This window comes from Callionymus lyra, chromosome 1 (assembly GCF_982586985.1).
Source record: "Callionymus lyra chromosome 1, fCalLyr1.hap1.1, whole genome shotgun sequence".
Taxonomy (NCBI): Eukaryota; Metazoa; Chordata; class Actinopteri; order Syngnathiformes; family Callionymidae; genus Callionymus; species Callionymus lyra.
Genome location: NC_141818.1, coordinates 9,312,317 through 9,339,961, shown reverse-complemented (window position 1 = coordinate 9,339,961; position 27,645 = coordinate 9,312,317). Strand labels below are relative to the sequence as shown.

The 27,645-nt window shown below is 35.9% G+C and overlaps 1 protein-coding gene across 2 annotated transcripts in view; it reads right to left on the bottom strand.

Moving 5' to 3' along the window:
* frmd3 (FERM domain containing 3) overlaps positions 1–27,645 on the bottom strand; it is a 45,348-nt gene that overhangs the window by 16,301 nt on the left and 1,402 nt on the right. The window contains exons 2-9 of one of the 2 annotated variants that reach the window (XM_087792007.1): positions 10,396–10,500; positions 10,108–10,150; positions 8,288–8,366; positions 5,444–5,541; positions 5,004–5,127; positions 3,169–3,256; positions 2,273–2,361; positions 719–782 (exon numbers count right to left, since the gene is read on the bottom strand). In XM_087792007.1, coding sequence (XP_087648133.1) covers positions 719–782; positions 2,273–2,361; positions 3,169–3,256; positions 5,004–5,127; positions 5,444–5,541; positions 8,288–8,366; positions 10,108–10,150; positions 10,396–10,500 — 690 coding nt within the window. Of the gene's footprint in view, positions 1–718; positions 783–2,272; positions 2,362–3,168; positions 3,257–5,003; positions 5,128–5,443; positions 5,542–8,287; positions 8,370–10,107; positions 10,151–10,395; positions 10,501–27,645 lie in introns of both variants that reach the window. The other variant, XM_087791997.1, reaches the window with a different exon arrangement.

The window sequence follows — 27,645 nt, the reverse complement described above, 5'->3', positions numbered from 1 at the left end:
GTCTGGTTGACTTTCACATGCGTGAGAAGACAAGAGAAGATGTTTACTGTCCTCTCTGGATTCTACAGGTGAGTTCGTTCGAAACGTCACTGACGTAAATAAATCATTTCAGAAAATACATTTGAAAATAAAGTATTTTTGTATCGATAAACATACAATTTAGGCGCTTAGTTAACGAACTACAAAGAAAATATTGACGTGAATTAAACCCAGAGTCAACAAGGAGCTAAACGCTAACATTAGCTAATGAATAACAACTGTAATATATTAATTGTGTGACTTTTAAGTGACGACCGGCTTCCAAATTTTAGGTCTAGCATCGACCGAGGTATTATTTAAGAATTAAAACTTACTGATGATGACGTAATTAAATGTATGTAAATATAATATGATCTAATATAACGTGAGGTCAAAGTCATTGAGGAGAACATCTGAGAGTCTCCACGTCCTTCAAGACAAAAGGTTAAACCTGGAGATTTATATGATTTTATGTTAATATTTTCACCCCTTTTTTAACTCACACAAAAACATTTGATGTCTTATCAAATATCTCATTAGTGATTCATCGACAAAAGCGTGAGAAACACACAACCGAACATGACACAACGTCACAAATTCTTCTTCAAATATAATATAAGAGTCTGGATCTTACATTTTCACCTGGAAATCCGGGATTAAACTCGATTATTTCAACATAAAAAGCAAACACTGGTCTCACCTCTTTCTGAATTCCGATGACGTAAAACGTTTTCCCCTCAAATTTGAGTTTGCTGACGTCCGACCTGAACAAAGAACAACACAGAAATATTTAAAAAAATAACTCAACAATAATGTACGATGAGCAAACTAACAATATGAAACTGACTTTCCCTTTAATAAAAGTTATATATTGTTAGCATTTGAAACACAACATGATCATATGAGCTCCGTGTTACAGGCGTCGGCGAAACTGTTTTAGAACTCGCTGGCACAACACACACATGGTGTTAGAAAGAGAAGGAGCTCACACCTTCACTCATCTCTTCACCCAGAGCAACAGATCCTTTAGATTGGATCCAGAAATGTTTCCATTTATGAACATTTTTGAAATTACAACAAAATATTTGGATCACTTTTCAGTTACTTGCTAACAGACACGCTTTAGATTATTTTGATCTCTTTAATATTTTTTTGTGTTTCATAATGATCAGACATTATTTAGATTAATACTGTGTAATAAGAATAATATATTGCTTTTAAAATTATACTTTTATTTAATAATTAAGTATTATGTTGTGGCTTATACATACATACAGTATATATATTCCTTGATTTGTTCAAGGTCATCGAAATCTATATTGCAGTTTATAAATAAGGTATTTTGACCTTAAAACATTTTAAAACAAATTAAAAAATAGTAATAATTACATAAAAAAAATGTTTTGTTATGCCTTCTCGTTTAGACTATTGTTACAGTTTATTTCAATATATAAACAAGCACTGTCTTGCCTGCAGTTAATACAAATTCTGCAGCAAGAATTCTGACTCGATCTAGTAGAAGAACTCACATTTCTCCGATCCTTAAAACTCGTCACTGACACTCGCCAGTTTCTTTCAGGATCCATTTTAAAATTCTGGTTCTTACTTTCAGATCTATTCATGGTCAGACTCCTCCTTACATTCTTGATCTGATCCAGCCTTACACCCCAGCTCGGGCTCTGAGGTCTGTGGATCAGAATCTACTGATGGTTCCTGAACACGCTTCAGGACCAGAGGAGAGAAATCCTTCTAGATTGTTGCTCCTAAACTTTGGAACGATCTTCCTCTCCCTCTGTGTTTGATGATCTACTGACTCCTTCAAGAAACATCTTAAGACACTTTTATTTGTGCTTTTCACTGATTTTCTCCAGTGTTTGTCTTATGTGTCTTGATCTTTTAAAGTATATATTTTAACTGTGCATTGTTTTTGATTGTTAAAGCGCCTTATGACCCTGGTCTAGAAAGATGCTTTACAAATAATTACTACTTACTAAAACTTAATTTTTATGAATCTATATCTTTCAACATTCATAGCATTGATTCAGTCTAATGAGAGTCTATGTAGATACAGAAACCTCAGGCAAGCATGTGACCCAGAGACTGTTCTCTGATTTGTTTCATCACAGTTTCTACATGAAACGATTTGAGTCTCAACACCCGTCATTCAATCTAAAACATGCATGGGTGTCACGTGACCTTGACTTCAGACCATTCAAATATCAGGACATTGTATTTCAGGAGTGGAGAGTGGTACCATTTCAGGAGGTGGATTCTCTTGTTTCCCTGGAAGACAACAAATCCTGTGGCGGTGAATCCGAGGAACGCCGTGGAGCCGGTGAAATCCTACACACACACACACACACACACACACACACGGGTTAAAAGGGGCAGGTGGAAGAGCAGCGGGGGGGCGAGACATCATTCATCTCCATGGCGATGACACCTACACAAACTCTCGGTTCGAACTTGATTCGAGTGAGCAGAGGTAAAGTCGGTGTTAAAGATAACGACTAGACTGAGGAGAGTAATAAAACTTGGAAATAAATCCTGTGGAACCATTTTCCATCTGCCACGATCACTCCTTCATCCTCACGTACACAGTCTTAAACTACCCTTCTGGGCGGTGGGAGGAGAGCGGAGTACCTGGAGGGTACGCAAACGTGACGAGACATTTGTTTTTTTTCTTCATGTCTGCTGAAATATAAATGTATTTTTTGAGGGTTAACATTTTGGATTCATCCCTAAATCATTTAGTCATGTGTGTTACTTTGAGCCCTGGCACTATTCATGCTGAATCATGATTGGTGTTTGACCTCCGCTGACCTCTTTAATCTTGTATTGAAAATGTTCATCGAGGTCATGGAATGAAAAAAGGCAAGTTTTCACTGTGATTTCTTTGATTGATTCTTAGATGATTGACAGAAGGAACAAAGGACGACCCTCATGGTCGGTGAGCAGCCGAGCGGTTTCTCCACCGGTGTCCTGTCGAGTGAGAGGTTTGACTGCAAATGTCATTCCGTCAACTAATCATTTAGAATTGACTCTTTTTTATCACTCTGTGCACTCCGGTTTCCTCCCACATTCAAAAGCCGTAGAATAAGTTGAACTTCTGAACACACATAAAGAAGATTTACTGCAGGTTGGTCTCACCTTGACAGGATGAGGGTCGACTCCGTATGTTTCCAGGATGAACGCACGTTGAAGCATGTTTAGCTCGGCCAGCGCCGAACATTGAGCCCTGAGGGAGAAATATAATGATAATAATAATATTATTATTAGTTAGGTTGAATTTATCAGTAAATAAAACAGCTCTAACTGAATTGAATTAATTGAATTGAATTGAATTGAATTGAATTGAATTGAATTGAATGGAATTGAATTGAATTGAATTGAATTGAATCGAAATCGAAATCGAATCGAAACGAAACGAAACTAATCGAATCAAATTAAACTCAATTGAAACTAAAAATCTTTAAACCAAGATGAAATTTTCTTTGTTTTTAACTGTAAAATTAAAGGGGGAAAAAAATCATTTTGAATTGCTACACTTTATAATTTATACGTTTTTTTATTTATAATTTTTAATTTTTAATTTTTTTATTATTAATTTTTTATTTATATATTTTATTTATTAGTAAAGTAGCACTTTTCCCCATTTTCTAATTACATTTGTGAATTATTCATTTTTAAATATTATTATACATTATTTTTTTGCATTTTTATTTTAAATATTATTTCAATCTGATTTATTCTTTTTTTTTAATCTTAAACGTTTTTTTTTTCATAAATTATTTTAAATGTTACACCTATAATAAAAACAATATTAATATGATCCATCGTGAATGTTGTTTTTACTTAACATGTTAATCTTTGTATCCTTTGTCTTTGTTATTTTTCTTTGATCTATGTTCTTTATCTTTATCTTTAGACTTAGATTGTATCATCTTGTTCTTTCTCTTTGTTCTTTTTCTTATTTTATTTTGATTATTTTTTATGAAAAATTGCTGTTGATAATTTGGAAAAACAAAAAAATTGAGTTCTACCTAACCCAACCTAATAAGGGTATAAATGTGAAAATAAATAGAAATAAGAGCGTGCTTGTACATATATATACTGTATTTATTTTATTACTATATAACCAAATTTGTTTATACATTTATTTCGCATAATTTGTGGGATTTTAGGAAGACGCAAAATGTCGAACTTTTTCAGACAGAGATCTGATGTAACGTCTCAACATCATCCTGCTCTCGCACAGAATGATTCTCGACAACTATGTTCGTCTGCCGCCTGTAAAATGGTGTCATCCGGACCCACCGGGCCAGACGGAGGGCGCTTGTCATCTCGCCCTCCTCGGTGCTGCTGGGAAATAAAGGATTTGCTTTTGATGTTTCTAATCTCTGTCTGACATTCAGCTGCAGCCGCGACAAACACGAACCCGAGGGACCAACTTAAGACTTAAAACAAAACAGAGAGTTTTTTTTTAGTTTTTTTTTTATCATGACACTGAAGCAACTTTATAATTTGCGGTTTCATTTCACGGAAGGAAGCGAAGAAAATTCCTTTTTCTGGTGACATTTAATTCCACTTCTACAAAACTGCACCTGCCCTGATTTATCACCATCTCTCTTTTATCTGCCTCAAGATAAATTGCTCCAGATTTTAAAATAGATTTGATTAAAAATCTAAAACCTCACTCCGGGTTTTGCGTGTTGTTATTAGGTTTTTTATTTTATTAATTATAACAATGATATATGTTATTATTTGTCTTTATCATGGTTATTTTATCTTAATTTTCCCAATAATGTTTGTTGTATTTAATTTTCTTTGTTTGTCAATAAGAAGACATTTACATCACTGTGCAAATGTATTTGTGATTGTATTATTATCAGTTAATATACATATATATATATATATGTTTTAAAAACTGTAACCTCAGACCTTCAGGCAACAATTACTGTCAGTCAAGCAGCAGAACGACAGACCTGAGCTCAGTTTTGTGGACCTCCATGATCTTCCGTTCCAGTTTGAGCGACTGCTTTGGGAACAGCTTGAAGTCTCTGATGTAGTCGGACGGATGCTCGTCTTGGTCGTAGTCGCCGAGCTCAGCTGGAGTTCACAGAGATCACATTAGAACCCCAAAAAAAAAACTTTTACCCTTTTTTAAAGGTAGATTTTGCAGGAAAAAGGCAGAAAATGAAAGGTTGATGCTACATGCTAATTTACCTGCACAGTACAATAAATCATTATTGACATTCTAAAGTACTTACATATTTCAAATATTCTATATCTAAACAGGCATTTCTTTCTTCATGTTACACACAAATATTGAAGTTTCTTGTAAATGGATCTAATCAGGAATATTTAATTGATTTAGTGATTGAACTCTAATGATAAAAATATATAGACGGCCAGTGAGACTCACCCTGGATGATGCAGGCGCCCAGATATGCAGCTTCAACGAAGGGGCAGAGCAGACGTCCGTGATAAATATCTCTCTTCAGCTGGAGGTAGAGAAGATACCTGGAGAAAAAAAACATGTTGTATAAGCAGGACGGTTGCATCAGGAGCAGCAGAGGCTCCTCGGTAAACATGTTGGTTTCTTATGAGCAGAGGAGCTCGAACATGAATATAAGATGCTTGTTTGGAGCAAGTGTTGTAATGAAGTGAAAGATTGAATTCTCATGATCGGATCCTTTTTTTTTGTTTTGTTAAAGCAGGACGACATGATGGCATTTATATTTTACAAATTTACATTTTCATTTCGGTTTCTATATTTTTCATTTTGGACGATCATTACTCGCTGGCTTTTATTTTTTACACTGCTGTTTATTACACAACTGAGCACCTGATCAACTATTAAAAAACAAATTGATTGACAGCAGTGGGTTAGGAACGGCAGTTGCATTCATTTACGTTATCACTGAAGTACTATGTGATTTGTTTCTATTAACAAACACATATTTGGAAGTATATCAGTGACATCAAAATATTGAATAGTTGAACAATGAAAATGTTGAAACTTTCACATCTTTTTTTTGCACATTGAATAATTTTTTTTAAATAATTCAATTAAATCATTTCTATATTATAGGGTGATTTGTAGTTTTTTTTTAGTAATTGAATGTAAAAAAAATATATATTTATTTTTCACATATAGTTTGATATTCTAACCCCAATAATTTAGATATACATTTTCTGAATTAAATAAGAAAGACGTCTACGTTTCAATTTGTGATTATGATCAATTACTGATTTACTTCCATACACATGCGGATCAAGGGCTCAATGTTGGAAACAGTTTTGTGTTATCTCAGGGTCAAGGTGACCCGAAGGCCCAGACAAATGTGTTTGTGGTGGTATCCCTTGTGTTGCGTCTAGGTCAGGGTGAACGATCTCCCACAAGGGATACCACAAACACATTTGTGTTTGGACCTTCGTATACCTAATTGGACCTAATATAACACAAGGGTTGCATGTACACTCTTCTAACACTGGGGGAGCCATAAACAAACATATTCAATCTTCTGTAATAAAACTGTTCTGGAAAATAATGATGGAAAAAATAAATCTGATTGTCGAGCCTTCGGGTCACTTTGACCCTGTGGTAACACAAGGGTTCATAAAAGCGATGTTTGTTGAACGCTGTTTGATCATATCATGACTGAGGAACTGTTGCTATGCAAAACAAGGAAACATGCTGGTAACCATGGAAATATCAACACGAGACTAGTGTTGTTACTATGGAAACGACTTCTGCTGAGGCGTGTCAGGATGTTCAGACATGCAGATATCTTCTGCTTCAACTTCCGACTCGTTTGTTTTAAACATGGAGAAGTCAGTGAGGTGACATCTTTGTTCTTGTCAACAAATATTGTTCTTCTCTGGCTTCGCGGGTCACTTACGGGGATCATGTCTCCATCACAAACTCATTTTCTTTTACCGTTGACCTGTTGCTGGGTCGTAGATACAATAACAAGTATAAACCTACATTAGAGGACAAAAGTTACAGCTTTATTTTTCATAAACTTTACTTTTAAACTTGTCCGGAAAAGACTCTCTACATGTGAGAATGACTCTATTGAGCTTTTAACCCTTGCGTTATCTCAGGTGACCCTAAGGCCCTGAAAACAAATGTGTTTGTGGTATCCCTTGTATTGTCTGTGGGTCAAGGTGAACAACCTCCACCACTGCACATGTATTTATGAAAGCCAGGGAGGTCGTTCCTCTTGACCCACAGACAACACAAGGGATACCAAAAACACATTCGTTTGGCACACAGTTACATTTAAAGTGAAGGAAAGAAGAAATCTGTTTTATTTTTTTTTAATACATTATTATTACATTGTAATTATAAGAAGAGGACTTAAGAGGACGCAAACATTCGGACAACACTTTTGCTCTACCATTTTTATATCAACGTAATTCGACAAGACAACAGGTGGCAGTAGCGTTCCGTTAAACGAACACCACAACACTATTCATGAGTGCATTTTGCTGCACAGGGATTCTTCAAATGAGTTGTAGATCCAGATGGTAATCCCATTTTCAACATTTCCCGAAACTTCCATTGTTTTTTTTTGTTATTTAGCCAAATATGACCCGCCAAATCATTTTATGTAAACCAACAGACCGTGTTGTCTGTTGTGTATGTCTCACAACTAGACATTTCCCCCACTTTTTCCTCATGACGAAAAAACTATAAAAGCTACAAAAGAGTCAAATCCCACGTTGATAATTTGGACTTTTATGTACAGTTTAAATTTTGAATGGTGCTTCTACGTGAACATATGCCAGAGCAGAAGATGTTTAAAAAAACGTCACAGATTTTGTGACTTTTTTGACCTTGTCCCATTCATTCCTTATGGGAAATCTATCGCAATTTTACACGACGTACGCATGAAATATTTATATTCTGTTGAGAAAAATTATAGCAGTGCGAATCCGATTAAAACGCACGTTTTGATGTATTTTTTTGTTTGTGTGCGCACTACGGTGCGGGGCAAGAAAAGTGCCAAAAACGGAAGTAGGGATGAATTACAGGAAGAGGCCTGGGGAATAACAATAGTTGGCTAATCAGACTTCCTGTTTGGTAAATCTACATTTTTTTGCCCTTGTGAGACTGAGTATGACACCCACTAGATAGAGAACCTCCTTGGCAGAGGTAACACACGAGAACCTGTTACCGGAGTGAAGGCAATTCTTTAGCGCAAAGAGTTAAACGCCTCTGGATCGAAGTGGTTCGTTCTGAGTACGATTCCGTGGTCACCTTGTGAGCTCCTCCTTGATCTTCATGGGCTCGTGAGGGTAGAACTTGACTCTGAAGCACATGGTGAAGGGCTGCTGCGCTGCTGCAGACAAGGACATGAGAGAGAGTCAGACGAGTTGGAGGATCGAGAGAGTATTTTAGGATGCCTGCAGAGAAACGATAGAACTCAAGTTGGAGAAAGTATGAGAAGATGAAAGTGGACGAGTAAGAGGATTTATTATCCGCCGCGTTGTCATGTGACCACTGACCACGGTTATTGAGGTTTCCATCAATCTGTCATTCGTGGGTCATGGAGTCGTAATCTCAAACGGTCGCCTCGACTCTAAATAAACCTCAAACACGACCTATTTTCTTCTTAGTCACACTGAAATATTCAGAACAATAAGGCTAATGTGGTGACGCAGAGGCGTGTGACGCGGAGAAACAGGAAACATCTACATTATAGATACTGAGCGGATTAAAAGACTCCCGTCCTCCCACATTAAAAAAAAAAGCATTTCTGCTGCTTGAAGGAACATCTGAGGGAGAAGAATTTGGCTTCTAAACACTTTTGATGTTTGTCAACAAACGTCAAAATCGGACAAAGAAGTAAAAAGACCTAATTTGAGAGCGAGGGGGCCCACAGGACCTGTTCAGATCTTCAAAGTCCATCCCATCTGTACATATTGACGTCCTTGCCTGGTAACAGATTACTCCTCTTTTACTCCCCCTCTCTCCCCCTGGAGTCTTCTGACCTTCTCTCCAAACATTCATGACTCTTGTGCAGAACATGAGGAGTGTCAGGTGAAGGACAATTATTCGGATGTTCCTATGAAAGTGCAGATAGTTGGATCGGATCGATCGACTCTTCATGACGTCTTTAAGAGGCAGCCAGGAAGTATTGATGATGATGATAAAGATGGGGAGGAGTAGAAGGAGGAAGAAACTTAAGATAATGGTGATGATGGGGATGATGGTGACGATAATGATGAAGGGGAGGAGAATGAGGAGGAGGAGGAGGAAGAAACTTAAGATAATGGTGATGATGGGGATGATGGTGACGATAATGATGAAGGGGAGGAGAATGAGGAGGAGGAGGAGGAGAAGGAATAAAGGGAAGATGATGTTGATTAAGAGGAAGAGGAGGAGGAAAGAGAAGATGATGTTGATTAAGAGGAGGAGGGGAGGAAGAGAAGGAAGAAAAGGAAGATTATGGTCAGGATGATGATGCTGATGCTGATGATAAAGATGGGGAGGAGGTAGAGGAAAAAGGGAAGATGATGGTGTGGAAGAGATGGATGAGGAAGAAAGGGAAGATGATGGTGATGAATAGGAGAAGTAAGAAAGGGAAGATGATGACGATGACGATGATGATGCTGATAGTGATGCTGATGCTGATGATGATAAGGATGAGGAAGAAAGGGAAGATGATGACGATGACGATGACGATGACGATCAGGAGGAGGAGAAAAGAAGGAGAGATGCTGGTGATGAATAAGAGGATGAGGAAGAAAGTGAGGATGATTAGGATGAAGATGAGGAGAAGGAGGAGGAGGAGGAGGAGGAGGAGGAGGAGGAGGAGGAGGAGGAGGAGGATGAGGATGAGGAGGAGGAGGAAGGGGAGGAGGATGAGGATGAGGAGGAGGAGGAGGAGGAGGAGGAGGAGGATGATGAGGATGATGAGGATGATGAGGATGATGAGGATGATGAGGACGAGGAGGAGGATGAAGAAAAGGAAGATGATGGGGATGATAATGATGAGAAAGAAGAAGAAAGAAAGGAGGGAAATGAAGAAAAAGAAGAAGAAGAAGATAGGAAGAGGAAGAAGAAGAGACACTCACTCTTCATTTGTCTCATGACCGACTTGTTTGGCTCCAACCAGTGCTGAGAGAAAAGACAATTAGAAGTTAATGTTAATCTTTGGACAATTTAATGATATAAATATAACTTTAGACCAAACATGGTTTGCTCGTCCTGCTCACTGACCAGACACTCAATCTTTTTATCTCCACCATCTGAGCCTCAACCACACAAACATCCTGCTTCTTGTGTGCATGTGTGTGTGTGTGTGCATGTGTGTGTGTGTGTGTGTGTGTAAAGACACAATAAAGCTGCAACATTGTCGTTACCCTCTGTTTCTCCGGGTCCACATATCTGATGCCGAAGTAGTCTCTCTCCAGCAGGTTGTAGTGGTTACACACATGGTCCAGCAGGAACTGGCCTTTGGTGTCTCTCTGCAAACAAAACACACACACACACACACACACACACACAAACACACACACAACAGTGAGTGACACAATATCCGCTGATCATCTCTGGACCAACACTCAATATCACCGGGAGATAAAGATGAGTCAGCAACATTCCTGCGACTTGTCATGTAATTTACAAGCCTGGCATGAACGCACCACGAGCCTCCTGTCAATCATCGGACGTCATTTATCACCTGCAGTAAAATCAATATGTGAATATGTGTTGACACAAACACAAACACACACACAAACACACACACACACACACACACACACACCCCCCCACACACACACACACACACGCACATGATGCTCTCCAAATTATTATTATTAATTGTTGCAGAATATTAATAATTCTTAATGTATTTTCCAAGAAACTTTATACTGAATTTTAAACATATTAACTAAACAAAAAATTCTATAATAAAATAAAATATCTTTATTGTTGTTGTTGTTACACTAAATTTAGTTTTACATCACGACAATTCTAGCAATAAACAACACAATACACAAGATTGAAAACTTAAATTTAGAAGAAAAAACAATACAAATAAAATAAAGAAGAATTAAACAAATAAAAGAGAAAAAAACAGTTTATTTCCTGTATGTTTATTTTATCGTTCACGTTTATCTTATTTAACTTTATTTGTTTTTATTCCAAAATGTACTTTTATAACAATGAACTACAACCAAAATACCACTTATTATACCATTAATTCACAGGGGAAACTTGTTTTTAAAAAACATACAGTTTTTTGTTGTGAGGGAAAGTTGTGGAAGTAAAAAAAAAACAAATGAAATTGAAAATTATTGTAATTTCCTCTGATCCTGAAGGTTCGAAGAACAGCCAGTGGTCACTTTGACCTCCTGCATCGACAACCTGCTCATCATGTTCAGACAACTCTCATGCATCAGGAGTTTCTCCTCATCACTCATGTGTGTCAGTGTGTGTGTGTGTGTGTGTGTGTGTGTGTGTGTGTGTGTGTGTCCTTTAACTGCCCATGAACTGCTGACGAGGCGGGATCGACGCTGATTAGCTTTGTAGATAAATGCGGGCGAGTGACCCGAGGACGACACATGCACAGTTAGTAAAGGTCCTCGGTTCAAAGATGGTCCAGGTCTCCATGACGACCATGTTTCTTAAATAGAGATGTCAAATCAAAATCTTTGTCAAGAAATAATAAACCAGAAGCTGCTTCTGAAACATCCAAATCAACGTCACTTTTAGTCGATTTTTGCCTCAAGAAGACTTTGATTTTTACGTTATGGCTTTTTCTCTGGAATGTTTTGATAATTTATTTTGATTTTTTCATTAAAAAAATAAAAATGTTGATGATTGATGATGAATTTACATGAAACATATATTTTTGAATAGAAAAAAAAACGTTTTTTGTGCTTCAAGTAGACCTTGTTGTTTTTTTACATTATAAAGCCATAATTAAATATATAATACATGTATATATAGATATATATATATCTATATATACATGGCTTTTAACTGCTATTTAGTTTAATTTTGAGCAATGTTTGATTATTTAGTTGAATATAGATTTTCTTTTTTATTGAAAAAAATAACTTTGATTTTAAAATATTATTTTTTAACTGTTTACTTGTTTAATTCTATTTCTTTCTAGTTTATTTTGATGGAGCGTTTTAGATTAATAAGAATAGTTTAAACAAAAACTTTATGCGGTGATGTAGTAGAGGACTGAGTAAAATATTCTCTATTTATTGCACACAACCCATTAAAAAAGAATACAAAATAATAATACAATTTTATAATGTTTTATGAGAATATATTATGACATTTTAAATCAGATTTTTAATCTATTGTCAAAATATTTATTTGTTTTGCACTATATAGCTCTGGAAGTAAGAACCAGAATTTTTAAATTGATCCTGAAAGAAACTGGCAGCCAGTGAAGAGATTTAAGGATCGAGGAAATGTGAGTTCTTCTACTAGAGCGGGTCAGAATTTGTGTTACTTTCAAGTTGTTTTGTTGATTAAAACAACAAAAGAAAGCAGGCGTTTATTCACTACATGTACAATCATATTTAATTTCCTGTATGTGTTGTTGATGTTATCGATGTTAATTTTTATCAGATGAATCTATGAGGTTTAATAAGATAAAGAACGGCAGCTTTAGGCGACATTCTCCAGCAGATGCAGGTGGTCATAATGTTAAGACCGGGCGCATGTTCCGCTGCATCTGGAGCGACGTCGGAGACGCTGCATGAAACTGACTCACCAAATTGAGGTCAAGGCGCTCGACATGATGCAAAATTAAAGATGAAACCGGCGAAGAAAACACACAGACTCAAGTTCACGTACAGGCTAAACACACGCCATCATGCGTGTTCGTCCCGAAACACACTCGGTCAGGATGGGATGGGACACCCTGGACAGCAGGCTGGCCATCAAACACAGACCAGGTCCTGTGCGATTCAATTTTCCTCCGGAATTCCGTCTAATCCCGACAGAACGTCTGTTCAACACAAGCAGTAGCAACAGAGCCGCGGGCGACTCAACAAATCCTTCAAACACCTTCAAACCGTCTGCTTCGACTGTGGACGCGCCAGAGAAGACAACAGAGACGAGGATGAAGAAGAAGAAGTGAGAATAAAAGAGGGATTAAGGAGAGAGCGGCGGAGGAGGACGGCGGGAGGAGAGGACTCTATGTCATGTCTAACAAGACCTGGCTGCATATTTCATGCTTCCAAAGGCTGGACATGAAAGATTCAGTGTGTCGTGGCGTCGCTACATGATCTCACCTAATGACGGCAAAGTGCTTCCTCTCTGCCGGAACACTTGAGTCAGTTTAGCAAAGGTAATGTGCACTTAAGCTACACTCAACTTATCCCGATGCTAACATCGATTAGCCGGTGTCCGGACACATTGTTTGGCAATAGAGAGGAAGTCCTGCAGGTCTCGGGTGCTATTCCAGGTCAGGGCAGGATTTGTCTTGATCGTATAAAACGATGACACTTTGTCTAGAAGTGACACCGAACAAGACAATACTGGCGCTAATGTTGCTAATAGCATTTAGCATCATGGAAAATAACAGTGACTTTGATCAATTTTACTTCACACTTCGTTATTAAAGTTATTATTTTTCAAAGTAGAAGGAACCAAATATGATTTTTTTTTTTACGTTTTTGGTGTAATTACATTTAAAAAAAAGATACCAGAATTTTCAAGATCAAACCACGACTTTAAAGTCATAACACTGATATTAAGGTCATATTTCTGACATTAAGAATATTGAGATAAAGTGGAAATTAAAAGTGAGATCAAAGTAAGAATTCGGAAGTCATGTGACCCTGGTCTAGAAAGGCGCTATACAAATAAACATTATTAGTATCATTGTAATTCTGAGATTAAAATCAGACCTTAAATTAAAAAAAGAAATTAAAGTCATAATTGTAAAATCAAATTGATCATTCTGGGTCAAAGTTTAAAGTCATAACTCTGAGATCAAAGGAAGAATTCTTACTTTAATGTCATAATGCTGAGATTAAGGTCACAATTCTGATATTGAAGTCATAATTCTGACAATTACTATTCAAAGATTAAAAGTCATAATTCTTAAATCAAAGTAAGAATTAAAAGTTATAATCTTTAAATCAAAGTAATAATTCAAAGTCATAATTCTTAAATCAAAGTAATAATTCAAAGTCATAATTCTTAAATCAAAGTAAGAATTCAAAGTTATAATCTTTAAATCAAAGTAATAATTCAAAGTCATAATTCTTAAATCAAAGTAATAATTCAAAGTCATAATTCTTAAATCAAAGTAATAATTCAAAGTCATAATTCTTAAATCAAAGTAAGAATTCAAAGTTATAATCTTTAAATCAAAGTAATAATTCAAAGTCATAATTCTTAAATCAAAGTAAGAATTCAAAGTCATAATTCTTAAATCAAAGTAATAATTCAAAGTCATAATTCTTAAATCAAAGTAAGAATTCAAAGTTATAATCTTTAAATCAAAGTAATAATTCAAAGTCATAATTCTTAAATCAAAGTAAGAATTCAAAGTCATAATTCTTAAATCAAAGAAAGAATTCAAAGTCAAGATTCTTAAATCAAAGAAATAATTCAAAGTCAAGATTCTTAAATCAAAGTAATAATTCAAAGTCATAATTCTTAAATCAAAGTAAGAATTCAAAGTCATAATTCTTAAATCAAAGTAATAATTCAAAGTCATAATTCTTAAATCAAAGTAAGAATTAAAAGTTATAATCTTTAAATCAAAGTAATAATTCAAAGTCATAATTCTTAAATCAAAGTAAGAATTCAAAGTCATAATTCTTAAATCAAAGAAAGAATTCAAAGTCAAGATTCTTAAATCAAAGAAATAATTCAAAGTCAAGATTCTTAAATCAAAGTAAGAATTCAAAGTCATAATTCTGACATCAAAGTAAGAATTCAAAGATATAATTCTTAAATCAAATAAAGAATTCAAAGTCATAATTCTGACATCAAAGTAAGAATTCAAAGATATAATTCTTAAATCAAAGTAAGAATTCAAAGTCATAATTCTTAAATCAAAGAAAGAATTCAAAGTCAAGATTCTTAAATCAAAGAAATAATTCAAAGTCAAGATTCTTAAATCAAAGTAAGAATTCAAAGATATAATTCTTAAATCAAAGAAATAATTCAAAGTCAGGATTCTTAAATCAAAGTAAGAATTCAAAGTCATAATTCTGACATCAAAGTAAGAATTCAAAGTCATAATTCTTAAATCAAAGAAAGAATTCAAAATCAAGATTCTTAAATCAAAGAAATAATTCAAAGTCAAGATTCTTAAATCAAAGAAATAATTCAAAGTCAAGATTCTTAAATCAAAGTAAGAATTCAAAGATATAATTCTTAAATCAAAGAAATAATTCAAAGTCAAGATTCTTAAATCAAAGTAAGAATTCAAAGTCATAATTCTGACATCAAAGTAAGAATTCAAAGATATAATTCTTAAATCAAATAAAGAATTCAAAGTCAAGATTCTTAAATCAAAGTAAGAATTCAAAGATATAATTCTTAAATCAAAGAAATAATTCAAAGTCAAGATTCTTAAATCAAAGTAAGAATTCAAAGTCATAACTCTGAGATCAAAGTAAGAATTCAAAGTCAAGATTCTTAAATCAAAGTAAGAATTCAAAGTCATAATTCTGACATCAAAGTAAGAATTCAAAGATATAATTCTTAAATCAAATAAAGAATTCAAAGTCAAGATTCTTAAATCAAAGTAAGAATTCAAAGTCATAATTCTTAAATCAAAGAAATAATTCAAAGTCATAATTCTTAAATCAAAGAAAGAATTCAAAGTCATAATTCTTAAATCAAAGTAAGAATTCAAAGTCATAACTCTGAGATCAAAGTAAGAATTCAAAGTCAAGATTCTTAAATCAAAGTAAGAATTCAAAGTCAAGATTCTTAAATCAAAGTAAGAATTCAAAGTCATAATTCTTAAATCAAAGAAATAATTCAAAGTCATAATTCTTAAATCAAAGAAATAATTCAAAGTCATAATTCTTAAATCAAAGAAAGAATTCAAAGTCATAATTCTTAAATCAAAGTAGGAATTCAGTCTTTTTGTTTTCATTTCCTAACCCTCTTCCGTTGATCACCGCTGAGTAAGAAAAGAGTCTTGTTTTCTGCTTCACCTCCGTCAACATCATTATATTTATGTATGACATTCTTCAGCCCGGCACTAGGACCCTGAGGCGTGCGGGTGGTTTAATTAATAAATCAATTAAGAAGCTGCTAATCTGCCGCTGCAGCATCTTCTTCACACGACATCACTAATGTCTGACAGAGACACGAAGAGGCGACGAGCCTCTAACACCTCCAGTGAAACGGCATCTCCTGAAGAAAGACTCGCTTCTTCAAGGTTCCATTAGAGAGATTTAAAAGCCTCTCTGGGTCCAGTTGTAATCCTGGCCTCTTGTTTCTTTAACTACGGCGTCTCTTCAGGGACATTTGCAGTTTAACCACCGACTAGCTTTACATTCACGGTCAATATTTATGAAGCGCTCGCCTGCGTTGCCACCAGAACTGCAGCTGATGAAAGCATTGACCCGGAAGCCGGACCGGGAGTCAGTGGAGACAAATCGATGAGCTGCAGAGAATCATTTAGGTCTCATTGTGTCACTGACGGAGCCACAGCTGCAGCAGAAACCTCCACTTAACCAGACACACTCACTGTTTTTAGCTTCATCTGGCTTCTGATCAGAACTTAGATGGCATTTAAGTTTAATTTCTCTTCACTATTTAGTATCTCTTATATTGACAAAATTAAGCCCTAATACTGACAGAACTTATATTGAAAAAAAGGTCAAGGTGACCTGGTGGCCAAAAACAAATGTATTTGTGGTATCCCTTGTGTTGTCTCTAGGTCTAGGTGACCCGGTGGCCAAAAACAAATGTATTTGTGGTATCCCTTGTGTTGTCTCTGGGTCTAGGTTACCCGGTGGCTGAAGACAAACAATTTGTGGTATCTCTTGTGTTGTCTCTGGGTCAAGTTGACCCGGTGGTCGAAAACAAATGTATTTGTGGTATCATTTGTGTTGTCTCTGGGTCTAGGTGACCCGGTAGCCGAAAACAAATGTATTTGTGGTATCCTTTGTGTTGTCTCTGGGTCTAGGTGACCCGGTGGCCGAAAACAAATGTGTTTGTGGTATCCTTTGTGTTGTCTCTGGATAAAGGTGACCTGGTGTCCAAAAACAAATATATTTGTGGTATCCCTTGTGTTGTCTCTGGGTCTAGGTGACCAGGTGGCTGAAAACAAATGTATTTGTGGTATCCCTTGTGTTGTCTCTGGGTCTAGGTGACCCGGTGGTTGAAGACAAACAGTTTGTGGTATCCCTTATGTTGTCTCTGGGTCAAGTTGACCCGGTGGTCGAAAACAAATGTATTTGTGGTATCCTTTGTGTTGTCTCTGGATAAAGGTGACCCGGTGTCCAAAAAACAAATATGTTTGTGGTATCCCTTGTGTTGTCTCTCCGGTCAAGGTGACCCGGTGGCCGAAAACAAATATGTTTGTGGTAGGCCTTGTGTTGTCTCTGGGTCAAGGTGAACGACCTCCATCTCTGCATATGTGTTTAAGGAAGCCTTGTTCACCTTGACTCAGAGACAACACAAGGGATACCACAAACACATTTGTTTTCATATAAAACTTGACTTTATTCTAAAACACGTTTCTTTCTTTATATGGATCGTTTCAGCTGCTGTAGAAATCTTTTGCTAAAATTCTTATATCCTTTTCACTGATATTTTTATGATGTTGAGTCTCGGAAAGTCAAGGTCGCCTGAAATCCACAATTTCTCGAAGCCTCCAGTCGAGAGAAAACACCATCAGAACAATCCAAACAAACCTCACAGTTTGACTCGAATCTCTGGTTTGGACTCATTTCCCCCCAAAAGCTGCGACTGACCTATTTTGTCATGTTCGGCTCCACCACCAGAATTCTAAGTGGAGCCGTCCTCATGATCGCTCTCACAGTTTGAGTGAGCGACGCTCCAGGTGGGTCCGTCCATTTCCTCGTGAGTAATGGTCCAATGGTTGCAGGAGTCGTGGAGGCCGAGAGGATGTAGATCGTCAGCCGGCGGGAGAGACGCCATCAAAGGCTCAATTAAAGAGCAGGAACAGAAACGAGTGTTTAACTCGCGGCCCTCAGGCTTCTCTTCTGTGGATGTTGCTTCTCACGAGGGATGGATCTCTTCACACCATCAATGGATTTCACCTCCACAAACATTGACTCGACACCATATTGATCACCAGCCGGTCCAGAGATCAATGGAGTATTTCAGCGGCATCAGGATAATGAAGGGTTGGATTGAACATCTTCAAATGTTGGAACTTTTAACTTTGCTAATGAAATGTTGTTGGTTTTTTTATTTAATAATTGAATTCTATGGTTTCTATATTTTGTTAATTTTAAGTATACATGTTATATACATTATTTTATTGTTATTATTATACATGTTATTATAAATAATTTTAATTTATAATTACATGTATGATGATATAAAGATTAAAAATAAAATAAAATATATAAAGATAAACATGTAATTGGCACTTTTATACCAACATTTTTGTATTAATTTTAAGCGGATATGATTTAAAAAACGTTTTAAATATTAAAAATTAACCCATAAAAGTACTGAGCTACTTTCAGCCAATCGTGCGACAGACAGACGATCACGTGACTGATCGAAGCCTGGTACTTTTTTTGGTATTGTTAAAAATGATTGAATATACAAAAAATATTTTTAAATAGTTTGTAAATGTAAAATAGCAAATGAATAATTAATGTGTAATTAGTAAAAATGTTTGATTAAATTATTAAAAAAAAAAAAAAAAATTCCATCTTTCAAAATAAATAAAAAAACATTTAATTCTATGCATCACAAAAGAATGGTATGTTTAATAAAACTCATTTCAATAAAAATACTAATAAGAAAAAAATCGATTTAGATCAATATTTCAACATTTAAAATATAAAATTCAACAATTAAATATGTTTCCATTAAACTTCATAAAATATATTATTGAATTTTTGGAAAGATAATACCAAACTATGTGTTTTAAACAAATAATTTAATGAATTAAAATATTAAAATATTGAATTAAAAAAAATAATAATTAAAGAAAAATAATCTTTTATCAATTTAAATCAAATGTTCAACATTTAAAATGTAAAATTAAAAGAAAAAAATGCAAAAACATTTCTTTTTAAATTAATGAATTGCTGTCATAAATCTGAATTAACTTTTCCAGCCAGTGATGAGTTGATGAGGATGAAAGTTAAAGATTAAAAGTTCCTTTTATTCCTGATAACGGCTTGAATGTGGAGGAATTACTACGACACTACTTCCTGGTTCGACTAACAAACAGCGTGTGGGGAGGACTGACCTTGTATCGTGGTGGGAGGAGAAAACCAATTACCTCATCATCACTATCATCATCATCATCATCACCATCATCATCATCATCATCATCACCTCTCTCTCTCTGCAGAGACTCGGGTTCATGGCTGGACACGTCGCCTCTCGAGCACGGGAGGATGTGTTTTGAATTATGGATATATGGTGCGGAACCATTTTCCATTATCATGGAGACGATAAGTCACGGGAGGAGACGTGTTGGACACTCGCTCACGCGTGTCACAACAACATCATGTGATCCGCACACGTGTCTGGATCTTCTTTACAGATATTTTTATCTGGAAAATTGGCCCTCGGTGGGCTGGACGTGGCCCACGGTTCCGCAGTTGATCGTTTTTAAGCGTCTATTTAAAGTGATTAGTTGAGGTCGTATGAATGTCATCAAACTGGTTACTTTGTTCTGTCAGAATTATTTTGTAGCTTATTGTAACAGACACCAAGTGTGTATCTTTGGGGGGTAATCTTAATAAATTATACCTGCTAATGCACATTCTTCCAGTGTTATTTTTGTTAATCGTAAGAGACACATTTCAGTTCTGTCAGTTTTATTTTGGAGGACATTTTTTTCAATTATAACCGAGTGACTATGACATTCTATCAGTTTAATTTGTGGGGCTTAATTTAGCCAATTCTAACAAACTAATTTAAAAAAGTAATCAGTTTTGTTTGAGAGTTAACATTTGTCAATTCTAACAGACTATCTTACATTCTGTCAATATTATTTATGGGGCTTAATTTTATCAATTGTAACAGACTTATCAAACTTTTGTGAGTTTTATTTTTGAGGAAGAAATGTTAAATTGTAACAGAAATACATTTCTTTCAGGCTAATTTCTGGGGCTGAATTTTGACAATTGTAACAAACTTTGCTTAGTTCTATCAGTTTTATTTTTGGAGCTAAAATGTGTCAATCGTAACAGACTTACTCATGTTCTGTCTATCTGTCAGTTTTATTTATGGGGCTAACAATTGTCAATTGTAACCGTCTCAGTTCAGTTCTCTCAGTTTTACTTTGAAGTTGTATTTTTTCAATTGTAACAAACTGAGCTTAGTTCCTTTACTTTTATTTTGCAGCCAAAATATGTCAATTGTAACATTGTAACTTAAATTCTGTCTCTCTGTCAGTATTATTTATGGGGCTAATTCCTGTCAATTGTAACCGACTCAGTTCAGTTCTCTCAGTTTTACTTTGGAGTTATATTTTGTCAATTGTAACAAAATAAGTATAGTTCCTTCACTTTTATTTTGGAACATCAAACTTACATGCTGCCAGTATTTTGTTGGAGGGAATATTTTTATGGTTTTAGGGGTTTCATTGTGTGTGTTTGTAAAACGCTGTGGATTATTTTGACACATTTTAGACAAATAATGATCATCATCTTTGCAAATGATTTTGGCCAGTTTAAAACCATTCATCTCAGAACTCTGCGAGAGCTCCAATCGTTGCAGTGCATCATGGGTATGTTGAGTTTGACACGTGTCTCGTCTTGTCACTCATGTAACTTTAACACTGTTTTGTACTCGCACCAGAAACTCTAACACTTCATGTCATGTTCTCGTCACTTTCCTTCTCATCGCCTCAGAGAGGATTATTTTCTCTGTAGTCATTTTGGGAGAAAAAAAAGGCGCGTCAAAGACGGCGACGGAGACATAAATAGAAATTTTCTTTTTTCTATTTATAACCCACGATTGTCTTGCAGGCCGAACATCAGAGACGCACACACACTACAACCCGAAAGGACGAACCTGCATCTAAAGATCCATGAGGTGGATCTGAGATCATCATCCCTTTTCATCTGCTCCATTTCACCACCTGGACCCAGAACTGCTTGTTAAGTACAGCAAACCGATGTCCGCAGTTTCTCCGCTAGATCGGTAGATACACTGTAAATCTTTCATGCGCACACACACACACACACACACTTATGCTGGAGAGCATCGCTGACAGATGATGGATGTCGAGCCGGTGAGGAACAGTGATCGTCTTCAATTATACATGCCGTGTCACAGAGAGCCGGCAGGAGAAGACATGGATAGGTGAGCCAGGAAGCGTCCGGTCAAGGGGGGTAAAAGCTTGGAGGGAAAGAGAGGGATGAGGAACCTGGGAGGAGCTGGTGACGACAAAAGTAATCTAAAGGAGGAGGAGAAGGTCAGCAACTATTGATGGTGATGGGACTTCACAGAGAACATGAGACGAGAAGATGGCCGCCGGGCCCTGCAGACACGCGAGGATCAGAGCTATTTTTAAAAGCAAACAAGATTTTAAAATAACCACTTTAAAGGAGAAAATCAGCCGGCGGAGGAGAGGACGCAGACCTCCAGCACACCCGTCTGTTCCGGGCAGATGTAAAGCATCTTCGCTCCAGATATGTTCAGTCTAATTCGGTTCTGAGCCCCTCAAAATAGATCTGATCACAGCAGAGGACGTTTGACGGAGGCTGAGTGTTGTTGAAGTTTAAAAACAATCAGAATCTACTGATATTTGACTTTATAATTCTTTAGTTTGAAGGCAGACGTGGAGTGAAAGGATGATGTTATTCTATGTTATCTTTGTATCCCTTTTTTGTATTTATTTATTTAAATCTATGTTCTTTATATTTGCACTTTGTTCTTGTTCTTGTTTTGATGAAACTATAATCTTCTGTGAACTGGAAACCTAATATACCAAAGGATATCTCCAGAGGGATTAATAAAGTCCATCTTATCTACTTTTTCAATCGTTGAAAAACAAAAAGTAAATACAAGTGCTCTACAAAACTATTCCATGTGGGACCATTTTTCTTTAAAAAAAAACATTAACAAATATGCAACTTTTAAAAACAAACAAGCTTGTTTTGCAATTTTTCTTCCTGAATTTTAAACAAAAAGGTACAAAAACCAACTGATGACTATTGTTGAGTAAATACTGTAGATTTTCATGAGGTTTCATGACACAGTGTTGAAGCCTTTAGGGTTCAATAGGTGGAGCTCACAAGTTTAAAATGCTTTAAAAGGTTTCACTGAATCATAGAGAAAGAAAGGGCCGCTAAAAAACACTGTATCATGAAACTTCGTCAAGTGTATCATGAAAGCTCATCATCTGTATCATGAAACCTCGGCAACTTTATAATGAAACCTCGTCAACTGCATCATGAAACCTCGTCGACTGTATCATGAAACCTCGGCAACTGCATCATGAAACCTCGTCAACTGCATCATGAAACCTCGTTGACTGTATCATGAAACCTCGGCAACTGCATCATGAAACCTCATAAACTGCATCATGAAACCTCGGCAACTGTATCATGAAACCTCGGCAATTGCATCATGAAACCTCGGCAACTGCATCATGAAACCTCGTCGACTGTATCATGAAACCTCGGCAACTGTATCATGAAACCTCAACAACTGTATCATGAAACCTCAGCAACTGTATCATGAAACCTCGGCAACTGTATCATGAAACCTCGTCGACTGTATCATGAAACCTCGTCAACTGTATCATTAAAACTTCGGCAACTGTATCATGAAACCTTGTCAACTGTATCATTAAAACCTCGGCAACTGTATCATGAAACCTCGTCGACCCAGAAATTGTTGGAACAGTTCATTCAAAATTATAAGAGAGATAATCATTGATTAAAAAAGAAAGAAAAAAACATAAGTACACAAGTATTATGGCATTAAGGTTTTTGTTAAACCATTCCCCCACATCCTACAATGATATGCAAAACTAACATTTGATTCATCACAAAAATCTTCTTAACAAAATAAAAGTGTTTTTTTTTCCTTTATTAAAGGTCTTCTGGTCTTCAAAATAAAAATGTAGAGACACATCCTAAAAAAAACTACTATCACTAGTTGCTGTTAAAGTATAAATTGCAGCAAAATTTAGTCGAATTCTCCACATTAACTTTTAGGAAGTATGGATCTGTAGGAGGGAGCATCAGAGAAGTATGTGAGGGTGGTTCTAAACATGTATGAGGAACGTGTTGAGGTGGTTTAGAGGAAAAAATTACAGATTAAAGTTACACGCTGTGGGTGGTGGATGATGATGTTCGCTGATGATATAGGGATTTGTAGTGAGAGAAAGAAAAAGCAACTTAACTTCACACTTCAAATTACAAACTTTGTCTACCGTTGACGTGGAGGACAAACATGATGGAGGGAGACGCTGTAAAGACCAGCGAAAGAGAAGGAAAGTGTCTTTTGGGCGTCGTGGTCGAGGTGTAGCACGAGTAGCTCAGGATGTCATGAAATATGTAAGAAGCAGCAGCGCGACGCAGGAACACTGGGCCATTAAAAAAACTATGAAGAAAGCAGTCAGCGAGAAATACAAACGTCCATTTGCGTCAAAGAAAACGCTGACACGCTCCCAGCGTCTCTGGCTGGAACCACAGAAATAGCTTCACTCTCTCGGCGAGAGGAGGAAAGAATCGAAAATCAACTTCTTATTGTTCGTAAAAAATCAACAACGCAGATGTCGATAAACTGAGAGACTCACTCGGATGTGAACGGATTCTTTTATTCTAAAAACGACTTTTTTCTTGCTGTCTATCGCTGCTAACAAGATGGTTCTGGGTTCAAATCCAGCTTTAGGTAACCTTTCCTTTTCTCTGTGTGCTGACATCGGGGTTTCCACTCGGCACTCTGATTTCCTCCCAATTTACAATAAAAAAGTTAAAAAAGTATTATTAATTAAATCTTATTTTTTAGGTATTAGTGGCCAGCTGTCCAGGGTGTCCCCTCACCGCTCGTCTAATTCTATAGGCGTGTTTCTAAAATCAACATTTTAAGCTTTTTAAAGTTTTATTAATGAATAAAAAATGCACCGAAATGTGTTGTTTTCTCAAGTCTTCTCTTCATAATAAGTCCCTCCTCAAGGTAAGGTAAGGTAAGGTAAGGTAAAACTTTATTGATGAATTGTTTTTTTCCAATAGCCACAGAAAATACAGCAACTTTTCATAAAAAATAAATCAAAATAAAATAAGAATGAGAACAAAGAGAAATAAAGAGAAAGAACAACATCTTTTGTGTAGCATGACATCCAGTCTATGGAAAGTACCATCAGAATATTACATTTATTGAATTTACTATTATTAGTGTTATATGAGTTTATTTAATTTTGGTGAATGTTTATTTTGAAAAAGGAAATGTATCAAAATTCTGCTTTTTTACGAATTGTCTTTTTGAATTCAATATTTTATTTGTATTGAAAATATGATTAAAGTGAATTAAAATGAATGAATTTGATTTTACACATAGATTTTGATATTGTTTTTTCAATAATTCAAAAATTGTGTTTGTATATTCAATATTTTTGAATTCATCGCCTTTTAATTTAAATGTAAAACTGGTTTTATTATTTATTTATTCTATTTATTACATATATTTATTATAGCGCCACCAGACAATATGAAAAAAGTACTGGTTAGCGGAAAAGTTGGATCAAGTAGCTCAGTACTCTGTTGGTAATGTCTGAGGGAATTATTATAAGTTTGAAATTAAAATATTAAAAATTCTGATGGCAATGATATACTTCCACACCCCTCACAACACTATGTGGCCCCTTAAAAAAAATACTCCTGATCCAGAGTCAGTAGTTCTCTCTGTACGCTTTCGGTCTGTGGCGTCGCCCCAGAACCCCCAGAAATGAGTCCTCCTGACAAACTTCTCGTACATTCTAGTGAATGAACAGTTTTGAAATATAAATTAAATAAAAACCCACACATGTCTCTGAGGTTTGGTTCATTCCAGCAAATAAATATTTTGTTGTGTCAGCAGCCGGCAGGTCGTGAATATTTGATCCTCCTCTAATGGAGGCGGTGACCATGTTCTTGTCAATTTAACATCGGTGTGCACTCGGCTGAACATCACGCTCCCCCGGTGGCTGCGCTAAATGCTCCGCTTCCCGTTTTTCATCCGTGAACAGGCTCGAAATAAAAGAAAAATGTTTAAAAAAAGCAGCTGCTGCGATTCACCCTCTTCATCCTGATCAATGATAAAGCTGCAGCCACAGATTAAGTTAGTCTGCGGAAAATCTAATCCACTCCGGTGCGGAAATTGAGCGAGAGAGCTGATCGTGATCTCGTAACGTCCGTGAACTTCGGCTCGATACGAGAGAAAGTAGTTTTTATTTATTTAAATCCAGGTTTATGAAATTCGGTTCCTACTTTTCCGAAGATGATTCAGTTTGCATTGTTAAAAACTAGCTTAGATAGCAAGTATTTAATAGAAAATTTTAAACTTAGATTACAGTTTCAGCATTTAGTGTGTCATGGCTGCTTGGGACCTTGACTCCTACAAAGGTTTGAGCCGAGTCATCTATGACATCACTTAAAGAAACAGTGTCTTTATAATAGCCAGAGTACGTGAGTGTTGCAGGGTGACATTTGAAAACTGTAAAACTCTGTACTTTAAAAAAAAAGAAAAGAAAACTGTATCATTAAACCACGGCAACTGTATCATGAAAACTCGGCGACTGTATCATGAAACCTCGTCGACTGTATCATGAAACCGCGGCAACTGTATCATGAAACCTCGTCAACTGTATCATGAAACCTCATCAACTGTATCATGAAACTTTGTCAACTGTATCATGAAACCTCTGCAACTTTATCATGAAACCTCGTCGACTGCATCATGAAACCTTGTCAAATGTATCATGAAACCTCGGTAACTTTATCATGAAACCTTGTCAACTGTATCATGAAACCTCGGCAACTTTATCATGAAACCTCGTCAAATGTATCATGAAACCTCGGTAACTTTATCATGAAACCTTGTCAACTCTATCATGAAACCTAGGCAACTTTATCATGAAACCTCGTCAACTGCATCATGAAACCTCGGCAACTGTATCACGAACAATAAAGTACTGTAGCTGTACTTTAAAAACAAACAAAAAAAACCTATTTAGAGTTTGTATGTTCTCCCTGTGTTGCGTGGGTTTACTCCGGGCACTCCGGTTTCCTCCCACAGTCCAAAACATACAGAGGTTGATTGAGAACTTTGGGAAATTGTCCGTATGTACGAGTGTGTGTGAATGGTTGTCTGTCTTTGTGTACCCTGCGTCAGAATGGCGTCCTGTCCAGGGTGTCCCCGGCCTCTCGCCCTATGATACTGGGATAGGCTCCAGTCTTCCCGCGACAGTGACCCCCGGTATAAAGCGGTAGACAATGAATGAATGAATGAATATTTAATCGCATCAAGGACAAAGCGCTCTACCATGGAGGAGCTGGAACGACAAATACTCTCGTTCATGTTCAGGGTTGTTTGACCCGCGTCCAGATTGCAGGACGACGAGTGTGTTCAGCATTTTCACACAGTTTGACCTCCTGGATCTTTCTGCCCTGTAGAGGTTAAGTGAGGGTTTCCACTGCAAGAGATTTTCAGACTTTTTTTAGACGTGTTCTTTCTCTGCTACTTTTCAATTCAAATTTTTTTCACTATAGTCGATCATTGCTAGATTACGGTTGAAAATTGTTTGATTTTATTTGGAAACTGTTTTATTAAAGTTGCTAATTTTAGGTTTACAGTTGAAAATTGTTTGGTTTTAGTAGAAAAAAAGTTAGATTTTATTTGAAAATGTTTGAAATTATTTTATTTTATTTGAAAATGGTTTAATTACGGTTGATTATTGTTTGATTTCTGTTGAAAATTGTTTGATTTTAGTTGACAATTGTTAGTTCTCTGTTCAAAATTGTTAGTTTACAGTTGAAAATTGTTTGATTTCTGTTGAAAATTGTTTGATAACAGTTAAAAAATGTTTTATTACAGTTGAAAATTGTTAGATTACAGTTGACAACTGTTAGATTACTGTTGAAAATTGTTAGTTTACAGTAGAAAATTGTTTGATTTCAGTTGAAAATTGTTTGATTTTAGTTGAAAATTGTTAGTTTACAGCTTAAAATTGTTAGTTTACAGTAGAAAATTGTTTGATTAAACAGAAAATTGCTTGATTTTAGTTGAAAATTGTTAGTTTACAGCTTAAAATTGTTAGTTTACAGTAGAAAATGGTTTGATTAAACAGAAAATTGTTTGATTTCAGTTAAAAATTGCTTGATTTCAGTTGAAAATAGTTTGATAACAGTTTAATTTTTTTCAATTTCATTTGAAAAGTGTTTTATTACAATGAAATTAGTTTTATTACAGTTGGTTCCGTTTTCTTGGGTTTACAACACTGGGAATAAATGTTT